Raw genomic sequence first — 27,643 nt, forward strand, 5'->3', positions numbered from 1 at the left:
GTGGTGTGCAGGTCCCTAATATTACTGATGTAAACAGCTTTTCACTTGTATTCAGCATGTAAACTGCATTTATTTCACTTGGAAGAGCTTTGTATGCTGTTGCAACTTATTTGTGGGACTTTGGTTTTAAAGCAAAGTGTATTCCGTTAAGACTGTGTCTACCTTTACTAATTCTGCTCCAACTCCTGGAATTATGCCTGTGCTCTATTGTATAGCCAGTTTACACTAAAAGTTTTAAAGCAAAGTGTATTCCCTCAAGACTATGTCGACCTTTACTGAGACTGCTCCAACTCCTGAAATTATGCCTGTGCTCTATTATATAGCCAGTTTACACTAAACGTTTTAAAGCAAAGTGTATTCCCTCAAGACTGCGTCGACCTTTACTGAGACTGCTCCAACTCCTGAAATTATGCATGTGCTCTATTGTATAGCCAGTTTACACTAAACGTTTTAAAGCAAAGTGCATTCCCTCAAGACTGTGTCGACCTTTACTGAGACTCAGTGGTGGCTGGTGACTTCAAATTAAAGGAGGGTTGCAGGAGACAGCTGAATGGGTGGGGCCAATGGGAAGGGTTGTGGCCAACTAGAAAGGGGTGGAGCTATCCTCAAAACAACAACAACTGGAACTTTAATTAAATACGCTGCCCTGGGTGCCAGACAGTCATTACAAGTGTCCAATCAAGACAAAATGAAGTGTAGAAGAAAAAAATATTTCAGTGCATTGGCTACATGACAACTTACTTAATATCCAGATGGAAACAGGTTGTGAGGCATGAAAAATGAATTACTTTTTAAATACATTACTGGAATGCCAGTCAAAATCAAGTATAAAAAAACAAGCAGCACTCAACTCAAACCACTACTCCTTGCACTGCAGTTCTAATTATAATTTATATTCAACTTTATAAAATTACCAAGTAACATGCTGAAAGTAGCAATCTCTGTGATACCCCCACTTGTAAAAATGTTTCTTATCCAAAAGACCTGCTGCCTGACACAACTATCTACTTGTTTCATGGGGAAGACATGATCAAAGTAAAAAATGAACAGCAAACAAGAAACAAGCTCAAGATAAATTGCTTAATGGATTCCTGCACAAGTTATGGACCACACATGATAGATTGGCATTCTGTTTAGTTTACGGGTAAAGCCTGCAAAGATGACTGCAAGTCTCCAACAAATGTAATAAGCTTCTGAAAATACTGTAATCTTGTCCTTTTATTACAAATACTGTCATATGCATTTCAATACCCAAGGCTTATACATTATCTAGTTATGTAAATATTCTCTGCATGGCAACAACGAAAAGGCTTTCAATGCTGGTAATTCTTTAACAGTATGCTTATTAAAGCTTACTTGCATCTTACAATCTCCGACAAGCTTATCTGATGGTCATTAAATCATTGCTACTTAAACAGAGCAACAGGGCACTGTGACAGCATGCATTTCCTGAATAATAAGAAGCATAAATCAACAGTATAAAAATATGACAGAAAACCAGAACATTCTGCAAAATCAAGGACAGATGAAAAGCCACGGGTGTACTTGTGGTCTACCTTGGATGGGGGAATACTCTGCACACTTACACTGCATAACTGCTCCTTGTCTTCCTTGGACACATCCAGAGCCACTACAATGGGGAGTGGGGTGCAACAAGTATGTCACAATTTGAAATGTCTCTGGCTGATGGTGATGCCTCTGACACTCATACCTCTCAAATTCAGAGCAAGAAATCTGGACAAAGCCATACATAGAACTAGAAGTGGGACACAGGCTCAAAAATAAGGACAATTTTTAAATGTTGCTCTTATTAACTTAGATAATAGAACAGTAGTAGGTCTTGCATTAGTACGGATTTTCTGAAGGGTATGAAATCTGAAACTTAAATCGTTGCCATTATTTTCTAACTTCAATCTTTAATGACTTGCCACTGATTTGCCAGAAAACCACAATTTTATGAAAAACAGACCAAAAATGTGATGCAAAAATATAAAGTTGTCACACAATACAGCTGGGAACCTGTCAAAAAAGGACAACATTTTAATATTAACACTGTTAACTTGAGCAGCTAACAAAATAAGAGCATCTACATGCATTTCTGAAATGAAAGTAATCTATAACTCTGATCATTACAGTTATATATAATTGTAAACCCTCCACGTTTTCTTCCAAAATTGCCATTTTGAGGAGAGCAACATTTTGAGCCAAAATTGGGGACAATTGAGAGGTTTGGATATTCCTAATGCTACAAAGCGATTTGCATGTACCTCTCAACCTCTTAATGCAGGAAATCTGGACAAGGCCAAATATATTGGGGGAACATACAAACACTCCTAAAATTGCTCTTGTATAAACTTAAGACAGTTGATAGAATAACAGGTCTTGCATTAGCATGCATTTTTCTGAAGGTTATGACATCTGAAACTCAATGTCTGTCATTTAGTGACTTCATTCCTAAATGATTTGCTAGAAAACCACAAATTTTATGAGGAACAATCTAAAAAATATGAAGCAAATATCTATTCATTCTGCAAAAATATGGACAACTGAGAGGTATAGTTCAACCGGGGCTGTCTGAGTTTGCTACCCTTCCCCCCCTCACAAAATCATGGTCGAATGGAACCTCCCCCCTGCAGCCATTCCAATGTCTCATTACATGGTTATTTTGCCCCATTTACCATAAACACTGTAATGTGCATACTGCTTTACTTCTGCAATGATTTAGATTTCATTTGAAAGTTTTATTTTACATTTTACCGCACAAACCCTAATAGATATCTGTTAAACAAAGCAATGCAGTCTCACAATGAAAATAGACTTAGCATTAAAACGTCTCTGCCCTTGAAGCTCACATGCATTGAAATAGCATTGAAACCCACATTCAAAGAAAATACATTTTGCCGGTGGCAGATAAAGATTAACTTTGGGCTGTTTTCAAAATCATAGACCCCTTGAACATGAAACATACACATGCTCTTTAAAACACCTTCCTGACTGTATTACATTATATTTCTTGTACAATACAGTACAGTTGTTAGAGGGCATTTTAAATTTATTGTTTTGAACATTTTTCCAGTAAACAATGAAACAAAATGCATGCACCAATGACAAAACTGCCCAATTCAGAACATTTCCATCATAAAAAGTCTACTCAACCGTCTATAGTCCACCAGTATCAGTAAATATGCACAATCTCTGAAGTAGTAAAATCCATATTAAAGAAATCTGTAACTAATAAAGAGGTTGCTGCTAGCAAACAACTTTATATGTCATTGTTTCATCTACAAATAAAGTGCCTGTTGCCCTTGAAGAATAAATTGCCTATGTTACATGCATTAAAAAAATGATAAGCTAGTAATACCGCAATAGGGAATGGATAGCAAACTGATAACAGGTTCATAGTTACTAGGTATCTTTGCCAATAAGGACTGCAGCATCCACCCCCTTTACAACACAGTACAGTATCAGCAATGTATCTACCTACTGTGGGAGTAGAACCCCCAGCCTTCTGCATCAAAAGCAAATACACTACCTGTTGTGCTATTAACAATGCAAGAAGACTACTTTTGTTCCCCTGTAGCTCTCAGCTCCTTGTAAAATCTACTCGACACTCAGCTGTATCTCTGAACTTTGCAGCACAAGAAATCTGGAAAAAGCCAAAATTTATTGGGGGGGGGGGGCAAAAGGCCAAAAAACAGGGACACATTTTAAACATTGCTTGTATAATGTTGGAAAGTTGCTAGAATAAAATGTTGTGTTACCACCAGACATTTCACTGCCATGTCTTGAACCCAGGGCACCCTGTGCAAAACAGTCAGAGAAACATGCCACTATGCCAAATCAGCTGAAACAGAGGAAGACAAACTTAAATGGCTACCATTTAGTGAATTCAGTTCTCAACATAGCTGTCAACCTCTTAGCAAAAAACACCTGAAAAAAGCCAATAATGTGGGAATACAGCTGCCAAACATATTCAGTGAATTCAGTTCTCACCATAGTTCTCACCCTCTTAGCAAAAAACATGTGGACGAAGCCAGTAATGTGGGGAATACAGTCCCCAAACATTCAGTGAATTCAGTTCTCAACATAGCTCTCAACCTTAGCACAAAATACATGGACGAGGCCAATAATGGGGGAATACAGTCCCAAAAGTATGGGCAAATTTCAAATATCCATGTTATAAACTTAGACAATTGCTAGAATAAAAGGTTGTTTTACCATGTACTTTCTGAAGAATATGAAGTCTGAAATTCAAATGCCTATTATTTTTAAACATTTGTTAACCAGGAAACTAGTCTGACTTGGAACAAAACAAAGCCAATTTTCAGCAGAGCAGGGAGAACATGCAGACTCCACACAAAAGGCACCCCAGCCAAGAATCAAACCAGAGAACCTGTAGCTGTCAGGCAACAATGCTACCAGTGCACCACTGCACTACATACCTTTGCAAGGAAAACTGAAGATACAGAAACCACAGATTTTATGAGGAATAGAACAAATATGAGGCAAAAATCTGCAATTTTTTACAAATAGTGGTGGGTAGGGAATTCCGGTCCTTGCCACCTGCATCCAAGGTACAAGGTTCAAGCCTGAGTATCCCTACCCACCACTGTGTGTTAACAGGGGCATTTCTCTCTCTCTTACACACACACACACACACACACACACACACACACACACACACACACACACACACACACACACCTGATTGAAGCAGCAAAACTCCATTGTCTGGAATGCACACACCCTTACCTCTCGCCTGATTGGTCCTGCGCTCCCTGCAAGAGCTTTGATTGGTCCTGTCTGCAGATCAAGCATTCCGGAGCTCCTCTGTTCTGTGCGGTCATCTACCGCACAGATTCCTGGGCATCTGTGGAGCAGAAAATACCTTCCCTGTATCTGGACTGCTGACTCAGGCAGTCAGAGTTCACACAGATTCCTGGGCATCTGCGGGACAGTCTGAGTGTGTCTGCGCAGGCGCGAAAGTCTGGTACTCGTAAAAATTTTTTTTTTTTAATTTTATGTTTCACAATTTTTATTTCTTTTGTTTCTAGGTGGAAGGGCTGCAGTCCTGCAGTCCGATAACACAAGCCGCCCCTGCTGAGACTGCTCCAACTCCTGGAATTATGCCTGTGCTCTATTGGATAGCCAGTTTACACTAAAAGTTTTAAAGCAAAGTGTATTCCCTCAAGACTGCATCGACCTTTACTGAGACTGCTCCCAACTCCTGGAATTACGCCTGTGCTCTATTGTGTAGCCAGTTTACACTAAAAGTATGTTCTAAGCTCATACCACAAAGTAGTCTTACTTTGTCTACTGTACAGCATACCTGCATACCACTTAGAGCACCCCCCCCCCATAATCACCTGTTTAGAAACCTTGCCTCTATCTCTCTCTCTGCCATCTATAAGTTAGTCATTACCCTAGTGTCAACTCTCTCTTAGTTGGCTATACTCTTTTTGTTTTTCTGTTTGTGGTTTCCTTTTAACTGTTTTTATCTTACTACAAATACCCGTGTATACCTCGCTATAACATCTCGTCCTTCTCTGTCTACACCTCCCCACCTCTTCTACTTACCTGCTGACTCTCATTGTGTGCTCTTTACTCTTTCCCTCCTGCCCTGCTGATTGTTTCCTGTGGTGTCTCTTCCTGGCCCAGAATACCCCTTTACTCTCCTGTCTATCTCACTGTGCATGTATTACATTTCCCTGCATCCCCCCTCTACCTTAAAACATAAAAAGAATAAAGCGAACTGATCACGGCTGATATCAAAATAATAAAAGTTTAATGGATAAAGTAAGTGCTTTCACGATAAATAACAAATTGCTTCCTCAGACTCTAACTAACACACATAACCTCTATAAGTTTAAACCATACCATGTCCAATCATACAACTTCTCATTGATGACATCATAAAATAAATATATGCAAAAACTTAGAACAACAACATATAAAAACAGTCCTATATAAACAACAACATATAATAATTACTAATGCACTAATAAAAATATGTTTATGTCAATGCTTAAGGGGTCTTGCTTTTAGAAAAGGGTTAGGTGACACTGCACTATTTAGCCCTGGATAACTATCTGCCTTCAATAACATAATCCATTTCTGTTCCACTTCTTCTACAATATTGCTCATGTCCCCACCTCTAATGTTTGGTTGCACAACCTCTAGGGCCATAAAATTAAAAACATGTAATGGACCTGCAGCTTGCACATGCTTTGCCAGGGCACTAGTTTCTTTCTTGTTGGTGATGTCCCTCAAGTGTTCCTGTATACGTTCTTTAAATAACCTATTGGTTTTGCCAATATAAAAGGCATGACAGATTGTACAGAAACTAAAGTATACCAGGTGTCTAGTCCTACAATCAGCATAAAAGTCTTTATTTATTTCAAATCTGAGGGTCTGGTGTTGAAAAGTAGATTTACTATATACATAGTTACATGCCGTGCACTTTCTACATGGAAAAGTCCCAGTTCTTTGAGATACTATTCTATTATTCTTACTAGAACTTGCTTTATAGCATAACTGCCTCTTTAATGATTTTTTTTTTAAAGGAGAAACTGGGCTTATTATCTATCACCCCCTGCAGTTCATTTATTATTGTCAGGATACCCCAATTCTTTTCAAAGATCTCACAGAATCTTCTGATGTCACTCAAATAAGTTATCGGGAACCTGACCTTACATATGTTATTTTTATTTGATTATGTATTTTGAACATCACTTAAAAAGAAGGGGGCCCATCTGTGTTTACGTCCTTCATACATTTCTTTAATACTATTATCTATTTCCTTTTATTATAACCCCTCTCCTTAAAATCACCTTCTAATAAAGTGACTGCTTCTTGTAGCCCTCTTATGTATTGTGAAGTCTGCTCATCCTCATGAATTTCCCTTTAATCACATTCTTGTAGACATGAGTAGGGTGCATGCTGCTCTTATGTAATATACTATTCCTATGTTTAGGTTTCCTATGTAAACCAGTGGCTATTTCTTGTGATGGAGTTTTTTGTACTTTAACATCAAGAAAATCAATTTCATTTTCTGAATATTGATAGGTGAACCTTAAAAAATCATTTGTACTATGTAGATGGTCTACAAAGATACCCACACCTCCAGGTTGGTGGCACAGCACGAAGCATCAGAGACTATCCATGTGCAACTAACAGTGGGTAAAACTGCCTTCCAGTTTATAGCCTGCTACAGACCACCCTCCCAAACCCAGGAACCCCACTCGGCCTTCCTGAGAACACTGGAAAATATGAAGGTCTCTCCAAACACCATTATAATGGGCGACTTCAACTACCCAAACATAGACTGGGAGCATTACTCTAGCTCCAACACCCTAGCCCAAAGGTTCCTAGAATTTATAAACTCAAATGCTATGGAACAACTTGTTACCACTCCCACAAGAGGGGAAAACATACTGGACCTGATCATCACCAACATGGGGACTCTATGCTCCAGACCAGAAGTGTATTCCTCACTGGTAAGATCAGACCGTAAACTAATCTCACTGGATATTCACATCCCGACTCCACCCCCTGCCCTGAAAACCACAGTGAAAAACTTCTCTAAAGCAAATTTCACACTCCTCAAAACTGAGGTGGAATCCTTCAAAGCCCCCGGGCCTGTGGAAAATACGGCCCAGACCGCAGAATCCTTTATAAACGCATTCTATGAACACCTTCAGGAATGCATGGATCATTCAATCCCAAATAAAACCAAGACCCAATCCTCCAAAGGCAGACGTCCTGTCTGGTGGACCCCAGCCATAAACAAACTATACAGTAGAAGGAGGAAGCTACTACATGATAGAGCAAAATCCCAAAAAGGGAAGGCATCTCTGATCAGTATTAGCAAAAACTGCGGGCACTCATAAAATCGTCTAAGGCCAGCTTCGAGAGAAAAATTGCACAGGACACTAAGGATAATCACAAGGCTTTCTTTAGTTATGTTAGGAACCTGGGTGGGAATTCCCAGATATGCTCAGAATTAGTCCACAATGACAAAAAATACACCGAACCCACAGACATTGCCAATATCCTAGCTGACAGGTTCAGCGCAAACTTCTCCCCCCCTCCCCACCAAAAGGGCAAATATCTATCCCAGCAGAGTGCTGCCCCCCTGACATCTCAGATGCTCAGGTAAGCGCTGACCTCTCCAAAGCAAAAAACACAGCATCAGTGGGACCAGATGGTGTCCCGGGATGCGTCCTACATGAACTCCAAGAAGAGCTAAATCCAAACATAAAACTACTGTTCAATCTCAGCCTTACTACAGGATATGTACCCAAAGAGTGGCATACAGCAACAGTGATCCCTCTCTACAAAGGTGGTGCCTCAACGGATCCTGGAAACTATCGCCCCATAAGCCTGACTAGCTTGGTCTGCAAAGCTATGGAAAGGATCATCATGGACCTCATAAATAAAGATATTGGGGACCTACAGACACTGGATCCTACCCAGTTCGGCTTTGTTAAGGGCAGATCCTGCCTCTTAAACCTGGTTGATTTCTTTGAAACAGTCACCAAGGCCATTGACGAGGGGAAGGTGGTCCACAAAGCCTACCTGGACATCGCAAAAGCCTTCGATACAATACCCCACTCAGGCATTATAGATAAGATCACCAGCTTAAATATAAACCCCTATGTCACTAGATGGGTTGCAAACTGGCTCAAGGACAGAACCCACATGGTTAGAACTGCTGGAGCCATGTCAGACTCCAAGCCAGTTACAAGTGGCGTCCCACAAGGCTCAGTCCTGGGACCTCTCTTGTTCGGTATATATTTCTCGGAGGTACAGGCCAACACGGAAGGACTGTGGCTGACCAAGTTCGCAGATGACTGCAAACTGGGTGCCATAATCGACTCTCCAGCCGACACAAGCGTCCTCCAAAAGGGCCTCATAGAAACAGACAACTGGTGCCAGAGCCATGGCTTCAAGCTAAACACCAAAAAGTGTATAGTCATCCCCTTTGGCAAAAACAAAGTGCCCACAAATTTCCACATAGGTGGTAATCCATTAAGTACAGAAGAAGTAATTAGGGACCTGGGAACCCAAGTTGATAGCCATCTCTCATTTGACAACCACGTGGTCAAAGTGGTTAGAAAAACATTTTATATAGCCCACCTAATCATGAAGGGATTCACATCTAGATCAGGGGAGGTCATCGTGCCTCTTTACTCATCCCTCATCAGGCCCATAATTGAGTACAATGCCCCTTTTGGGATGTACCTTACCAGACACCTGCAGCAACTGGAAAGACCCCAAAAGTACCTCACCAAGAGGATCAAAGGGCTCAAATAGATGCCATATGCTGCCCGGTTAAAGAAACTCCAGCTCTACTCAGTGGCATACCGCCTGCTCAGAGGCGATTTGTGCCTGATGTATAAAGTCATGTCCAACCCGGAATTAATGGACATGCTGCACCTCAGAAAATCCAAATCCCATCGAGCTACGCGCTTGAGAGACTTGAACCTCAGCACTGAAATAAATAGGACATGCTGGAGGGACAGATTCATAACCCAGAGGCTCCCTTCACTCTGGAATAAAATCCCAGTCCAGGTTAGGCAGAGTCCCTCATTGACTCTCTTCAAGAGGAATCTTGATGAGTGGATGAGAGATCGTAGGTTTACCCCGGGTATCTCTTCTGTGTCACTGTTAGACAGAGGCATATTATACTAACCTTGAAAAAGGGCATAGCAAAATTAATTTAAAATGGGTGGCAAAAGCCAAACACACTCTGGCTAGGCTTATAAATGCCTTAGGGCAGATAGCCTAGTATGAACCTATGAACCTAAATAACTCCAACCTATCAATACTTCCTCCCCACAGCAAAAAGACATAGTCAACAAAACGTGTATACCATAAAACTTCATTGGAAAAATTACTGCCCTCTGACAAAAAACTAGTCTCCCATGAGACCAATGTTAAGTTGGCGTAGCTATTGGGACAAGCTGTGCCCATAGCTATGCCAACCTTCTGTAGATATACACAGTCATTAAAAATGAATATATTATTTTCTAAAATAATTTCCAGCAGGCTAAAGATCAATTCAATTTTGGCATTACTATACATGCTTTTAATGTTAAGCAAGTCACAGATCTTCTCTATCCCCCAGTTGTTGGGAGTCACCGTGAATAGTGAAACTATATCCACGGTGACAAAAATAAAATCACTCTTTATATTGGTAATCCTTTCATATAAAGATCTAAGCAAAGTTTTTGTGTCCTTTAGTACTGTATCACAACCTTCCAATTCTACCTTTACTGAGACTGTTCCAACTCCTGGAATTACGCCTGTGCTCTATTGTGTAGCCAGTTTACACTAAAAGTGTGTTCTAAGCTCATACCACAAAGTAGTCTTACTTTGTCTACTGTACAGGATACCTGCATACCACTGAGAGCCCCCCCCCAATAATCACCTGTTTAGAAACCTTGCCTCTGTCTCTCTCTGCCATCTATAAGTTAGTCACTACCCTGGTGTCATCTCTCTCTCAGTTAGCTATACTCTATTGTATAGCCAGTTTACACTAAAAGTAAGTTCTAAGCTCATACCACAAAGTAGTCTTACTTTGTCTACTGTACAGTATACCTGCATACCACGGAGAGCCCCCCCCCCCATAATCACCTGTTTAGAAACCTTGCCTCTGTCTCTCTCTGCCATCTATAAGTTAGTCACTACCCTAGTGTCAACTCTCTCTTAGTTAACTATACTCTTTTTGTTTTTCTGTTTGTGGTTTCCTTTTAGCTGTTTTTATCTTACTGCAAATACCTGTGTATACCTCGCTATTACATCTCGTCCTTCTCTGTCTACACCTCCCCACCTCTTCTACTTACCTGCTGACTCTCACTGTGTGCTCCTTATTCTTTCCCTCCTGGCCTGCTGATTGTTACTTGTGCTGACTCTTCCTGGCCAATCCCACTCCATTCGCCCTCGCTACGGTTGGGCTCACTTCGCTCCCCTCCCATCCACCATATAATTTCCTTTATACCTAACCACCTAATCTCTTCCTCCCCTAACTCCACCCCTTTCTGTCTGCTGTAACATTCTAAACACCTTACTCTCCCCTACGTATCACTTTATAGTTTAGTCTGCTGCAAATCCTCCTTCTTTCTATATATTCCCTACTCCCCCTACAGGTTGTTTCACTTAAATTTTACTTCAGCTCTCTAACAGGTCCAACAACTTACTTTTCCTAGTCCCTTATCCACTCCTCACTCCATTCCAATCCTACTTCCCCACCTTAGGCCATGGCTTTTGCAACCCTTTCTATTTTCCTCTTGCCTCCATTACTTCTCCTTCTCATTCTTACATCTTGTACTACTCCATTACCACCTGTCCATAGAGATCCCACTAATCCCCATACTAACTGCTTCTCATCTCTACAGTACTCTATTACAATCTCCTCCTCTGTCTTTTCCATGAACATCCCTCTGCCTAAAATCAAACTTCCTCCCCCTGACTGTGTAGCATTTAAAACCAAGACTAAGTATTTGACTTACAACCCATTTAATTTCAAACTTTACCAACTTCATGTAGCCCTGCTTCTATCAGGAGACATACATCCAAATCCTGGGCTCATCCATCACCCCACCATGCATAACTCAACCTCTCCCAACCTAATAAATGCATCCTCTCCAAACAAACATATTTCCTTTTACTCTATGAATGCCCGTAGTATTCTAAACAAAGTTAGTGAAATCCATGCCTGGGTAGCCTTCCACACTCTTGATGTCATCATCCTAACATAGACTTGGCTAAGACCCAAACCTCTGATAAAGACATTCCCCCTGGTTATAATATACTCCTTATAGATCGCCAAAACAAAAAAGGGGGTGGCGTTACCATCCTCTATTCCAACCACCTCACCATTACAAGTATTATGAGCCTATCCCATCCTTTTCTCCTGCTGAACTACTTACAGCTAACCTTAATATAAATGACCACACCACTGTCACAGTAGCAAGCATCTATATTCCACCAGGAGACAACATTCCTCTGCTCGAAAATATTCTTTCATACTTTTCTCAACACATCCCCAATTAAACTGTCCTCCTTGGGGATGTCAACATTAACTGGTTAACTCTCAGTAATCCAAACTCTAATACTCATATTAATTTATATGGCTTTACACAGCTAATCTCCCAACCTACTCATACAAACAACTCCCACACATCTAGTACTCTTATTGACTGGGTACTTGTATCTAATCCTTCCAAATATAACCCTGAAACCCTACCAAACACCCCGAATGATCACTGCCCTATAAATGTGCTTAGGTTCACTCCCCACTTCTCAAAACCTCCTAAATTTATCACTTGGCATAAACTCTCCTAACTTCCATCCAGAAACCTTTAATGCCCTCCTCTCTAAAGTAAACTGGAAATTCCTTACCCAACCTAGAAGAAGCAGTCCTAGCTTTCAACTCCACCTTCCTTAGCATCTTAGACTCACTTGCTCCCCCTTACAAAGTATGAATTACGTCCACCATATCTCCGTGGCTTTCAAAAGCCACTCGTACCCTTATGATAACTAGAGACAAGCTATGGAAAAAATGGTCACAAACTAAGCTCCCTGCAGACTTACAAAAGTATAAAGAACTCAGAAATCTGAGAAAAAAAAACACATAAACAAAGATAAAAAGGACTTCTATAACAAACCTCCCACAGCCATAAAATCTAATCCTAAAAAATTCTGGAACTCTATTAACCAAATATTACATCCTGGTAATCTTAGCTCTCCCAATCCATGCCCAGACAAGACATCCGAAGAAACTGCTACTATCTTCAATACCTATTTTATCAATTCAATATCTAAGTTACTTAACCCTAACCCAAACTCCTCTGCTACTAACATCTCCAACTTTTCTGAACCTACTCCTAATACTATCTCCTAAAATACCTTCTCCCTCAAACCTGTACCTACTAGCTACATCAAAACTCTACTCTCTAAATTAAAACCATGCTCAGCATCAACTGACAATATTCCTTCCACTTTTCTTCTACTAGCAGCTGACTCTCTTGCTCTCCCTGTATCTATTCTAATTAATTGCTCTATCTCTGAATCTAAAGTCCCTTCCATCTGGAAACAATGCTACACTCTACCTATGCACAAAGGAGGTAACTCTACTGATATCTCCAACTTTAGACGTATCACTATCCTCTCCCCTCTCTCTAAAGTACTAGAAAAAATGTATTCATAAACAAGTTATGCAGTATCTAATACAGGAAACTCTGCTTACACCCATTCAACACGGCTTCAGACCCAAACATAGCACCACTACAGCTCTATTATCCTTCCTCATCACAGTGTCTATAGCCATGAATGACCATAAACATATTTCCTGCCTATTCTTGGAACTCTCAAAAGCTTTCAACACTGTCTCATACTCTTCTGCTGCACCAACTGCATAACCTCAACTTCTCCTCTGATACTGTTGCTTGGTTCTCCAGCTACCTCACTGAAATATCTAAATCAGTGAGATGGCACTCTGCACTCTCCCCTCCTCTCCCTGTCAAAATGGGTGTACCTCAAGGGTCTGTCCTAGGGCCTTTACTTTTTAATATCTTTACTAATCAGCTCTATACCTCCTGTCCTCAGTCATCTTTAGTGCAATGCGCAGGTGACTCTGCAGTTATCACCACAGCCAACTCTCCCTCTAAGCTCTTCTCAGCTACTCAGGCATCTTTTAACGTAGTTGAAACATGGCTCTCCAACAACCAGCTCACCCTTAACCCTAAAAAAACAAAGCTGTTACTCTTCCTACCTAAAAAGTTCATAAATATTAAACCCTCCTTCTCCATACAGACCCTTAATAATGCTCCCATTCAGGTAGAATCCAGTACTAAGCTCTTAGGCGTAACCATCGATGGTCAGCTTAAATTTGACTTGCATGTTAATAACTGTATCAAAAAGACACATTCAAAACTAGGGCTCCTTTACCATAACAAGAAATTCCTTACCTCTGAAGCCAACATTACTCTCTCTCTTACCTACCTTCTACCCAGTCTAATGTACAGTTCTCAAATTCTCACAAATCTTAACTCAGCACTCCTAACCAAACTCAAATCTACCTTCAACAAAGTAGCTAGATTTGCTGCCCAACAAACCTACAAATCCCATCACTGTCTCTCTCTCTACAACACCTAAACTGGCTTGAATTACCCCACCAGCTTCTTTTCTCTCAGCTCCAGATCATCCATTCTATCCTATACCAGCCTTCCTACTGCCCAGCACTATCCCCGCTCTTCTCCCATTATTCTCCCTCCAGACCTCTCCAAAGCTCTAACCAAGACCTACTACAAATCTACAAACCCAAGTCTAAATTTGGACGCAGCATGTCCAGCTATCACCCCACTATTGCCTGGAATAGGCTCCCACTAGAAATCAGGACCCTTACACATCCTAAACAGTTTAAGACAGCCACCAAAGAGCACTTTAAAAGTCACAGGTCCTGCCTCTGCACTCTCCCTCCTTAACATCCCCTACTTCTCATACCTTAATCTACTTTCTGCCCATAGCTCAGTCTTCTCACTAGCTCTCTCTAATCGTCCTTGAATACTCTTTCTACTGTCTTCTAAAATCTGTTATGCAAATTGCCTCAGAGAAACATTCTATTGTAATTGTCTTGGCTTCATGCAACTACATCATGATAAAACTGGGTTTTTGTAACCACTTACCCCAAAAACTATACTCATCTTAATGACATATTTCTTTTTATACATCTTGAAATAGGTATGCTATACTCCTGATTATTGACACTGTATAACATTGTATTGCTACTTAATGCCTTGTAATAATCCTGTAACATTGCTGTTTAATGCTAATTTATAATGAAAATTGTATAATATGTTGGAGCTTTTCTCTCCGGGCCTCCGCTGAAAAAGGGCTCTTCAGCTCAGTCGGACAATCCCAGTCAACAAATGTAAAATAAATAAATAAATATAAGATTGCTTACTTATGTGAGAGCAGTGTTTTTTCAAGGCTTTGAGCATTAGGTCTATTCCCTGTTTGTTGCTGCATTTTATTCTGACATTGCTTAACAAGGTAAATTGACAGTATTCTGCAGTGATAGCATACCATAGACTGCTAAATAGTTGCTGCTTTTTTCCTAAAGTAAAGGGGGATCTATGGCTAAAACTTGTCTTCCTTTGGTAGCACTGACTTTTTTGTAGGTACAGTTTTACCTGTGAAACCAGGGGTAATGCCAAGCAAAATGAAACAGTTAAAATGTTTAGTATTTTCCTTTCCATTCTGTTGTTCATCTGCCATCAGGGTGTTTTGGTCGGTTCTATATTAAATCATCGAAGGACCTCATTGACAAACAGCATTTCATCGGAAATGCCGTTCATCTAATTCTGCTCTTGTGAGGGTCTGTGACCCCCACACCCCCAGCTAATTATATATACCAACTCCGAGATCGCACTACAGTGAGAGAAGGGCAGATTGTCCGGTCTTCACTGTACGGCGATTTCAGTATGAACAGTTCAACAAATGGCATGTTCGATGTAAGAGCACCGAAAATGCCATTCGCTGTACTGAATTTTCGATGATTTAATAGAGACCCGTTTGAGTCTCCCTTAAAAAGAGACCAGTAGCCTAGTGGGGACTAACCCAGTCAACAAAGGACCAGTAAATAAAATAAATAACTAAAAGGCTAGAAGAATGTGTGACGTTTGTTTTTCATGAATATGAAACCACAGAGAATGTCTTTTGAAATGTGTTGCATCTCCTGTCCTCATTAACACCTATGTATTGTGAAATGTCACGCCTCTACCAGCCTACATACATCTTTCATTCCAGACATTTTTGAAAAATAATCTTAAAAAGCATAATATAAACACACATAAATATTCTGTGAACATCAGAAGCCATCACAACTGTACAAAAATCAGTTTTATCTGTAAGAAATATTCTTTGCAGTAATTATAGTCAGTGAATGCAAAATCTTTTCTTAAGTATTGTAATATATTGCTGCAGACAACCCCCAAATTATATTTTTTGCTAAATTTTCACAAGCAAATTGTCATATCTTGGAAACAGTGCAACCTAGGAATATATTGCTAAAGTATTTTTGTCAACCAGATAGAAGCTATGACATGACAAGAAATTAATGTATGAGTGCATGTTTATTGAGATATATACAGAAATATGAAAACATATGCTCGATTGTATAATTAGCAAAATAAATAATGCTCTCTCAAGATGTGCAATTTACCGTGCCAATGTCAGACAGTTTTTTTTTTCAGTAGCATCTAATATGTCATCAGATGTCAGGCAACAGTTTGAGTCACTTGGCTTCTGAAGTATAGACTGCGGTGGTGGTGCTGCGGTAGCGTTGTCGACTCACAGTAAGACGTCATCCTGCTCAATTCTCAGCTAGAGCATCTTCTGTGTGGAGACATGCGTGAATGGGCGTACCTTCGTTGAAGGTTGTGCGTCAGAGCTGGCAACTCGGCACGTAAAAATCTACTGCCAATCATTAGCGGACCGGAGTTCCGCTGTGGCGACCCCTAACCGGGAAAAGCCGAAAGACACAACAACAACATGGAAATATTGTTTATTTTCATAATTACTAACAACTAGCAATATCTCAGGTTTTGTGTAATATAACTGGGCCTTGATAATAAATTTTTCTCTCTCTCTCACCGTAACATATCACACCACACCCCTCAATAAAAGGCAGGACTCTTGGTTATGAAAATATGACATAAATATAAAATGTTAAGTGACAAACAGTGACTACTTTCACTACAGTAGGGCATCCCAGATTAACAGTCTTGGTGTCATTTTATTAACTCCTTGCACTTTCTAATTCTGCCTCTTATTAGCTGGTAAGTCATTTAGTTAATGAAGCCAGAGTCAAAAAGATCTGGACATCATAAGGAGCTATGGGTATGAACTGAAATTATACAAACAAGGCGTTATAGGCTTAAATGAATTAAGGAGTAATTACATTTTCTTGCCTGTGATTTTTTTCCTAATACTTTGGTATCAGACTAAGAAACATTTTTCTAGAGTTACATTTTGTGAGGCAGCTTTTATGGGACTAATTTAAGTTTATATTTATTACTTAAAATGTTTTACTTGAAATTTGATGATGAGTTATGCTTTTGAATAACTTGCTGAATATTTTCTTATGCTTGTCATGGATTACTCGGATATTGCCTGTATATGCCCCAAGTTTGCCCAGTGTAGTGCACAAGGAAAACAATATTTTTATTTCATGAAAAGTAGTCTGGTATATTATATTCTAAAGCTGCATTTATTTTACTTGGGTTAACCAAGGAAGTCTTGCTGGGCACAAAGGCCCCCAGTTCATAGAGAAAATCTCCAGTACATGCAGTGTAATCAGAATGTTCAAAATCTTTTAAATTGTATAATATCAACCATGTCAGGCAAAATACAATTGAAATAAATTTTACAATGTCAAACTAGATAAGGTAGGACCGATGCATACACCATCAAACCACAAGCAGTTACACAGCTTTTAACTTTCTATATTTTGATAGCTGCTTCGAACATCCAACCACTAAGAAGAAATATACTACTAATTTTTATGCTGACTGCACAACCAAGAACATTGTATATTTGACTACATGTTCCGCATGCAGCAACTCTACGTTGGAAAAACTGTGAGACAAATGAAAGAAAGATTGTCCAAACATGTTAGTGACATAAGGTTAAGGGATTATAAGAACCCACTGGCGAAACATATTAGAGACAATGTGGGACATAACTTTATGTTTAGTCTTGAAAATTGTATTTGCCTCAAAAAGGGGAGGTGATATTAACACCAGACTCGAGCAGGAGGAAATGTTTTGGATTGGGAAGCTTAGAGCACATCAGAAACCAGGACTTAATACAGCATTCCCTATGAAATCCGCCTTGGAAAGGCGGAGACTGAAGAGGCACTTATGACACACCTGTCTGAGTAGGTGTGACTATGCAATAGATTGCCTTATTGGTGTAAACCTGCTATTTTAAAAGAAGGAAATGATGTAATATCATTAATATGCAAAAGACTGCCCTATTGGTGTAAACCTATTATTTTAAAAGAAGGAAATGATGCAATATCAGTTATAAGGATCTGAGGAAGGGTCGTGGTGGTGACCCGAAAGCGCTTATCCTATTTTCTTCCTTTTTATTGTTTTATTATTATTGTTTTATTGTTATTTTAATAAATACATGAACTATTTAGTACTACTTAGTACTTGGCCTGAGTATATGCTTCAGTAGGAAATATATTGCATATGGCATGTGTGAGTGATATGGAGTTATGGAGCTACTAAGCTGTGCTCTAGAAAGTTAAAAGCTGTGTAACTGCTTGTGGTTTGAACATATTTTGCAACAAGTAAAAGTTTGAACAGCACATTGACCTGTTGATTGATCCTGGCCGTGTTTATTGAGCTGTTTGTTGGCGTTTTAATTATCCGGATCTTCTACAGCACACTCCTGTCGTATTCCGGTGCTGTATTGGTTGAACTTATATATATATATATATATATATATATATATATATATATATATATATATATATATATATTTATTGTATTTGTATTACTGATATTTATGCTTTTGATTGATAGACATTTATGTATAAATATTAGGGTATTCTTATATGTATATTTTTAAGAAATATTATTTAAATAAGCTTTTTTATTGGCTCTAGCAACACCATTATGCTTTTATGAATGGATTTTTAATTTGCTTGTTAACAGCGTTTCTGAATATGTCAGTGGCAATTGGACCAGAATGTTTCAATAATTATATACAAGAATGAAGTTAGATTTCTCTGGGTTCTGATAAAGTCCTGGTTTGTGTAAGGACAATAGCACTTAACCTAGTACTAATCTGATTCTGCATTAAATTGTTGGGATCTTTCCTTGCTGATTTTGTGTGGATTTCTTTAACATTTTCGTTGATTGTGTCAATTTTGGAACTGAATCACTATGTGAGCTTATGCAATTTCATATTCACTGAAAAGTTCTATATATATGTACGCGTCTGTGTGTGTGTGTGTGTGTGTGTGTGTGTGTGTGTGTGTATGTATATATATATATATATATATATATATATATATACATACATACACATACATAACTTGATAATCAGAGCACTCTAAAATTCTTTAATTGTTTTGCAATTATTTGTGACAGTTATCTTTATTTTAAAACTAGTTTGTTTACTAAAGTTGCAGGACATGCAGTTATGAGTCTCACATGTCTGAAAGTCAGATAGTAAGTATGATACACAAACAATTGCCTGTGGTACAAATACCATAATCCTGAGCTGAGAAGCAGACTGAAAGTTTAGCACTGTTCCTATTATGCACATTCGATAGCTTAGCTACCTCCTGATGGAATTCTGTAGCGCCATAGTAGAAAGTATCATCTGGTAGTGATGTGAAACTGATGTCTAAAGAACACAAAGAGCATCTATGATTCTTGACCCCACTTTTATTGGGCCTCCAGGACCTGCGTGTGGGTAGTTACTGCAACAAATGGAATTCTTGTGCGTAGCATTAAGAGGATAGATTGCAAAAGCAAAGAGGTAGTTCTTCAGCACTTCCAGACCCTGGTTTGGTCACACATTGAATAATGTGTGTAATTTTGGAGACTATACAAGGAGAGGGACATCAGTATGCTGGAAGGAGTCTATAGGAAAACCAGCATAAGAGTGAATGTGTAGGAGGCAAAGTGCATGTCCACACATTTAAGGAGTTGAGGTTTTTCTCACTGGAAACAAAAGAAAGAAGGAGGACGTCACTGTAGGTGTAGAGGAAATTGTCAGGGAGGTGTATTGGGGACACATTAAACAGGGAGAGTAGCAGGTATGACTCCTCTGTCTGAAAACAGAATAGACAAGGATGACATGGTTAAGGGTGCACAGGAAGATGTCCGGGTGTTGAAAAGGGGTCACCATAAAAAAAGTAGGGCAGTAGAGAAGGAGGAATTTAATCTGTAGATGACTCCTCTGACGTATGAAAGTATTGCTTCACAAAATGGGTTGTGGACCCACAGAATCAAATGTCTAAAATAGGGACCCTGATTTTCTATTTTTTTCTGGGGAAAATACCTATAAATTCTGGATTTGCGTTGTCTGACTGTTGGAAAAACATTGACTCTTCATGCAGCCTGGTATTTTAGGCCGGAATGCTCATTTTCCACAGTCTGTATTTGTTCTCATATTTACAGATAATATCGTCTGCTTAATTTATTGAGTGTTCTATACTCATTATCTGGTTTTGTTTTGTAGATACATAGATGCTTTAGAAAATTTTAAGGAAGTCATGGTAAAGTGCGGAAATTGCAGATAAAAATCACTACTATAATTCAGTTCCCAGGTTTCATGTAATGAAAATATAACTTCATTTTTTTGAGAAAAGTAAATTAGTGTATCTGGTAGTGGACAGCGATCCAGTGAGGTATGCAAGAGTGTATGGGTTATTAGTGGGAAAGGAAGGATCCATGGAAAGTAAATTGATAAAAACACTTAAAACATTCACTCGATTGGCCTTTTGTTTGGTATTTATTTGCTGTTTGTTGACGGTGTTAGTACCACTACCCATGTCCTCTTATCAGGGAAGAACCAAGGTATACTGATATAAACTGTGGGAAATTTGGCCGGGGCACTGATTGAATTTCCCCTACACACACAAATGACACTCATGAAAGAGATCTCAGTGACATGTATGAATATGACATTTTTGGTCTTAGTATTCTCTTGAAGGAAAAAAAAAGGCATTTAAAAAGTTAAAATTCACAAAGGAAATTGCTGTCGGACAGCAAGAAACACAGGACCGTATGTGCAAGTGACTGCATTCTCCATTAGAATGGCTTTATTTTTGTGAATTTATTATTTACTGGAGCACATGTTTGATATGTATGTGTGTGTATATAGATATATACACACACACACACACACACACACACACACTTCAGAAACTTATTAATAGAGGATCAGACTAGAGGAGACCTATAAGATTCAAAATAATGGTGCTAAAAGGATAATTTTGCAAGATGTTTTCATTAAATGTAATACGAGTCATGAAGGGCAGAGCAGATTTAAAAAAAAACTTAAGAGCATTTTTAATTGTAAAAATGCATATGCTAATCCTTACCTGAATGAAACAATTCTGTATGTTTATATTGTAAGGTTTCCTCTTGATGATGCTGCTTTCTTTATTTTAGAAGAAATCATATTCCTATTGCAGATTTACAAACAGCACATGTATGCATTAACTTCTTTACTTGCAGAACTGCTTCAAGTGGCTTAAATTGATGTCCTGAATTATTTATATTAATAGAGACAGTGCTAAAAAAAACTGTTTATTATATGGTTATAATTTTATTTATTTTTTTTTTTGTAATGGAGTAGCAGATTTTTGCATACAAATGTTAATTATTTCTAACCAGTTCTGAAAATTCCACAGAGCAATAAGGTATAATTTATGGGAGGCTTGAATGATAACAGACAAAGCTGTTAATAATTCATGTTTTTTTTTTCTTTCTTTTTTTCTGTGTATAGCTATGAGAAATCTGAACAGGTGAGATACTGGGAACAGTTTCGATATGCTTCACCTGAAGAATATGATGCCATGTATTCAGAAAAAAGAACAAGAAGAAATAGGAAGCTGGTAGCCTACTGTTTTTTAATCATGACAGGCAGTTTGTTATTCCACTATATCAGTTTTAGGTGAGCAATATTGTTTTAAAACCAAATAAGCAAAATGTTTTACTTATTTAATTACATGATTTTTTTATTATATGCAAATGTATTTATTTGAGGTACTCTTAACCACAAACTTCTCAGTTTAATATTTGTTAACTTAGCATCAAGAAACACATACCTCTCAACCTCTTAATGTAAGAAATCTGGACAAAACCAGAAATAACTGGGGGGGGGGGGGGGGGTGGACAAAAAACAAAATCAGAGATAAATTTTAAATGTTGCTGATATAAATTCCTAAAGTTACTAGAGTAACAGATTTTGAATTAACATGCTTTTTCTGAAAGATATGAAGTCTGAATTTCAAATATTAGTTATAAAAAAATGTTATTAGTTACAAATTAATCATTAGTGACTGCAGTATTCAGTGATTTCCAAGAAAACCACAGATTGTATGAGAGACAGAATAAAAATGTGATTTGGACATCTGTGAAAATATGGACAGTTGAGAGGTATGCAGGAAAGTGGCAGATGTAATAGTTACCTGTGGCCACTTATTTACTGTTTCCCGTACACTAGCATGAGACACTTTATCTGAGAATCAAATACTGGTTGTAAAGACTTAAAAATCATGGTTATGTGCAAAATCAAATGCATTATGAATTACTTTTAATGATAAATCACTAAGTTTATTCTGAGCAATGTATTTATACTATTGGTTTTGTATATTTGAATTACTGAAGAAAAGATGGCAAGCATTCATTATTGATTCAGCTTAATGTGGAGTAAAGGATTCCTTGCGCAGAATATAACTGCTTATTCAGTGTCAATAAGTGCCGCACAGAACATTTGCTGCCTGTGCTACATCAGATCTTTTCCAAAATGACACTTCTTGATCCTGCGGCACACATTATGCATAGTGATTTACATATACAGCCAAGCGTGCAGCTTGCTTTCACAAGCTCTGGGATACAGATTCCTTTGTAATAGTATATGTAAATAGACACAGCTTCTCTCTGATAACATTGCGGAGGAGATAAGAACATGAGTGACAGGTGAATGAAGTCGCTGCTACTGCTTATCATTAAAGTGACAACCATTCCTCTTCCCACCCCAGACCAGGATGTACAGTGTGGCTGAAAATGTTTGCTAGGCTGGTGGCACTGCACAGGTAAGCAAACTGTTGGCATACAGATGGCCACCAAACATGCTAGTTATTACTGATCTAGGGATTGTCTGCATATTGTGATCTCTGGCATGTCGAAGAGCAGTAGAGCATAGCATCTTCCATTTTTACGGGCATGTGAGTTGCTAGTGTTTGTGGTGTAAAAGAAGGCATTCCTCAGGTGGTTCTCATTCAAGCTAAAGATATCAGGAAAACAAATTACTTAATTTGAAAGGTGAATATGGGCACATATTAGGATGCACTCTAAAAAAAGGCACGAGGAGGGTTAGAAAGAAATGGCAATTATGGAGATTTCCATTGCACAAGAGCTGGCCCTTTTGGCTCATACTGTTTGGCATGTGTCTTAATCCATTAAGAAAAGATCTAAACAACCACTGAGCAAGATGTCAAGAAGTGGAAATCAAAGACCCACTCAGAAGTCCCTCTTGAAAATTAACCAATATACCCATCACTCCAGTATATGGTAACTGTTCTTGTAATGTATATCATCTTAAAAGTCATGTTTTATGAGGAAATTTATACATCATGTTCCTGTCACTTCAGGAGCCAAACAACTGTGTTATGTCTGTATATTTCAACACTTTCTGTTTTCTTTCTCCCAACAGATTCTAAATAGTGCTGCGAACTCTCTTTGTTATGTACAAGAGCACTTATCTTAAAAGCATTAGTCGTGTTTGTAATCTGTGGTAGCTGTCTTTTCACGGCAACCTGGGATGCTTTGCTGAATGTCATTTAACAGCATCTTTAGTGTTATTCTGCAGCTAACATACAGTCCCACTACTCCAATATGAATAAGAAATAATACCAGCATAATTTAGTAAGTAGCTTTCTTTAAAAAAATAATAACAGATAAGCTATAAATGACCGATATAGAGACTATGCTTCAGCTCACCAGCCAGATGCACCTAATATGCTCATTAGTGTATGTCTGTCAGTTGTGGAGTTAACTCCAGTGCTGCATTTGGAGTCATCAGCAGACTGTCAAACTTAGACCCTCAATTTCAGCTTAAACAAGAAGATGTGTACCTAAGAGGAGACAATACATTAGAGTCCTGTGGGACACCAGTGGCACCACCAGTGACAAATGTTTTTGAGGAGAGTGCCACCATCCCTCATTGTACAGTTTGTCTGTGCAGCACTTAGCTGTCCAGTGGGTTGTGTAGGGGTTAATAATTATGCAGGTGAGTTTATCAGTTGTACTAGTATGTTGGATAGTATCAAGGACTTTAGTTAGGTCCAGGTAATCAGTGTGCATATATTTTCCACCAGCATGGACTTCAGTCATCTTTCGAAAGAAGTCCACCAGATTTAGTAAACAGGACCTACACCTCACAAAGTCAAATTGGCTTAGATTAGGTGCTTGTAGGCTACAGTATTTTGGTTTAAGAGAGCAATTATAATATGTACCAAGACTTTATAAATAATGCTGATGAAGCCAATTGTATAATTCTCACAGTTGGAGTTAGGGCCTTCCTTGTGAAGGGATGTAACTGTGGCCATTCTGTAGACATCTCGCATGTAAATCTGTCAGCACAGACAATCATGTCTCTGAATTGTTAATGAGCTGCTTCTTGTATTCAAGGGTACAAGCTTTGATTTCTTTCACCATTTACCAACTGTGTGACTTTGAGTAAGTCATTTAACTAAACAGTGCTAAGTCACCCCGAGAAGGGACTCTTGTGTCCATTAGGCTTACCTGGTTAAAAAAAAAAAAAAAAATAACTTGGCATAGTTATCTTATATAGTCAATTGTTTATTACGGTAGATATGAGTAATGGTGAACATATACCCTGTTTTCCTGCTGTATACTGTACCACCAGATGTGTGTGTGTGTGTGTGTGTGTGTGTGTGTGTGTGTGTATAATATATATATATATATATATATATATATATATATATATATATATATATATATATATATATGTGTGTGTGTGTGTGTGTGTGTATTGTCTAGCAGTTAGTGCAGAGGATTAAGGCTATGAGCTGTTAAGGAGATCCTTCCTGTGGTACAAGGATTGATTCCTTCAGCCTTCACTTGTCTTCTGTGTTACTCTGAGTAAGTAATTTAACTATGCAGTCCTGTGGGGTAGTTGGGACCTTTGGTTAGGCTCCTAGACTGCATGCTTAGTAACTGCTTTTGAACCCAGTGTAAAAGCTGAGATCAAATACAAGGAAGTGAGTGAGGTTATGTTTAGTGCTGACTAGGAAACATCCTTATATATTGTCAGGATCCACAGAGCTAATACTTTTGGTTTCAGAGAGATTGGTAGGACCTCATATGAAGTAGTTGTGGGGGAAGGGCAAGGGCTGAGTAGCAAAGAGTGGAAAGCAAGGATGAGAGAAGGGGGTGAATTTGGAACTAAATTTATTTTCAAGTATATTTGTGATATCCTGTGAGTTAACGAAGGTGGTTTGTTTTAAGATAAGTTATATGCAAATTTGAGTTTTACTCCTGAGTTTCCTGATGTAGTAAAAATGGCCCTTGGGATTATCTTTGGAATCAGTGATAATATTTATGTACTCGCCTTTGCAACTTTGAATTTATTCCTTAATGCCAGAATATTCTTTATTTTATTATGGAGTTTGTTCACACCAGGATTCCACATAGAGACTTATTCTTAAATTTGACATCATACTTGTGATGGCTAGGGACAGGTGCTTCAGTGCAGGGGGTTTAGGTAAGAGAAAAAAAATGGTATAAGCTTCTGCTTTTGTTATAGGGTCATCAGGAATAGGAGAACTTTCAGATATTCTTAAGTCATATCTGAGAATGCTGGGAGTTTAGATTTGAAGAACTCTGAACATGGTTGAGTTGGATGGAATCTTGAGTTGGGTTCTTAAAGTATAAATAGATGGCGAAGTGGTGTAGCGGTAGCGTTGTCGCCTCACAGCAAGAGGTTTTCTGGTTCACTTCTCGGCTGGGGTGCCTTCTGTGTGGAGTCTGCATGTCCTCCCTGCATTCGTGGGTTTCCTCCGGGTGCTCCGGTTTCCTCCCACGTTACAAAGACACATGTCTGGAGCGTTTCTCCCCAGGCCTCCGCTGAAAATTGGCTTTGTTCCAAGTCGGACTTTCCCGGTTAACAAATGTTAACATATGTTTAATAAATGCTCAACCACATCTCTGTCCATCTACTCTGGGGTGGAGTGTATAAGATCATGTACACCAGCATGGGCAGCGGCCATGTCATATTATCATCATTTATATTAGCACCTGAAAGGCAGTCTTTTCTGTCTCTGTCTCTCCTCTCACCTTCCTTAACATCACTGTGTCTGATAGCTGAATCACCCATTACTAGAATGTTTTCTAGGGAGTTTTGTTAACCTTAAGAACTTGCAGTGTTGTGTTAGTTACTTATAAAAGTAATAAGTTACTATGACTAGTTACTTTTAAGTGAAAGTAATGTATTACTATTACTTTTCTAAAAAAGAAATATATTTCTATTACTAGTTACTAACTAATGTAACTAGTTACTGTTGAGTTACTTTTACATAAGTATAGTTTATCAATTCTCAAATTCAGATTTACCCGCAGAGTACTTGTGTGTGAGGAATACATGCTTAGTCCACATGAATACGAATGTATTAAAGTTGTATACACGGTGTTATAATAATGATGAATAGCATTTTACAATTTACAAAGTCCCACAGACTAGTCTTTATTGTCAGAGTCACAACTGAATACTTAAACCAAAGTACACACAGCCAGCAGCACAACCATAACAAGTTATAACCCATCAAATTTTTAACAACGTACATTATACTAATCTGCTAAAACTAATGCTGAGGACGCAAAAATGCTTATAGAAAATGTTGTATAGGTCTAACAAGGCTTAACACAACAAAGTCAACCAAAATATCACTTTATATAACTATTCACAATGACTACACAATGAACTAGTGGAGAAACAGTTCAGTGATATGAAAGCATATGATGGAAACCTTAGCAAACATTTCAACTGTTTGCACTACAGCTGACATTTGGACCCATCAGAATCGTAGTTTCTTGGTGTCACTACCCAGTGGATCATCTGTGACACACTTCAAAGAAAGTCAGCTGTTTTGTCATGCTGCAGATTACAGAGGAGGCATACATACGATCTCATAGCATCAACTCTTGACAGCATTCACATCAAGTACAAGATAGATCGAAAGGTGTGTATGACAGCAATTTTGTAAAGGCTTTCACTGTCTTCTCAGAATGTGAGAGATCTGAGACTGCAAGCGTTGTGTCCCAAGATGAGGATGATGAACGGTGAAGTGATTTACAACAGCGTGACTTATTCTGAGTCAGACAGGGCAAAGCAAGAACACCTATTCACTACTTCTCCATCTGAGATGTGCAGCACTCGCATTGAATCTAGTTGTCATGCACAATGTTGAATCTGTTTGTAATGATGCACAGTAAAAAAGATCATGCAAAGCACCATGACCAAATGCTATGCTGCTTAGAAAAAGGCTAGTCGCAGCATCCAAGTTGCTGAGATGGTTCAAAATAAGCATGACCTAAAAAGGTTGCTGTGCAGGAGGAGCTGAGGCAGAAGATTTCGATGATGGAGGTCTCCTAACTGACATTTTAGACATAGAAGCAGGACTCTGGACACTACCGCAGGGTCTGCCGAATGTCACTTATAAAGAAACTTGCATTCATCTGGCACTTTATAAAACCTGTCTGGTCTCTTGGGAGCAGGAGTCTGAGAATCTGGAGTCTTAGAAGAGGAGGTGAAGGCATCCAAGAAAGATGGAAGGACTGGAGGCACTGCAGAAGGAGAAGGGACC

General features: G+C 38.7%; 1 protein-coding gene across 4 annotated transcripts in view; it reads left to right on the forward strand.

The window, feature by feature from the left end:
• DNAJC4 (DnaJ heat shock protein family (Hsp40) member C4) overlaps positions 1-27,643 on the forward strand; it is a 2,281,272-nt gene that overhangs the window by 1,378,475 nt on the left and 875,154 nt on the right. For all 4 annotated transcript variants that reach the window (XM_044075728.1, XM_044075729.1, XM_044075731.1 and 1 more), the window contains one exon: positions 21,541-21,708. In XM_044075728.1, the coding sequence (XP_043931663.1) occupies positions 21,541-21,708 (168 nt within the window). The remainder of the gene's footprint in view (positions 1-21,540; positions 21,709-27,643) is intronic.

The sequence above is a fragment of the Protopterus annectens genome, chromosome 6.part1 (genome assembly GCF_019279795.1).
Source record: "Protopterus annectens isolate FY-2018-M chromosome 6.part1, PAN1.0, whole genome shotgun sequence".
Classification (NCBI taxonomy): domain Eukaryota; kingdom Metazoa; phylum Chordata; order Ceratodontiformes; family Protopteridae; genus Protopterus; species Protopterus annectens.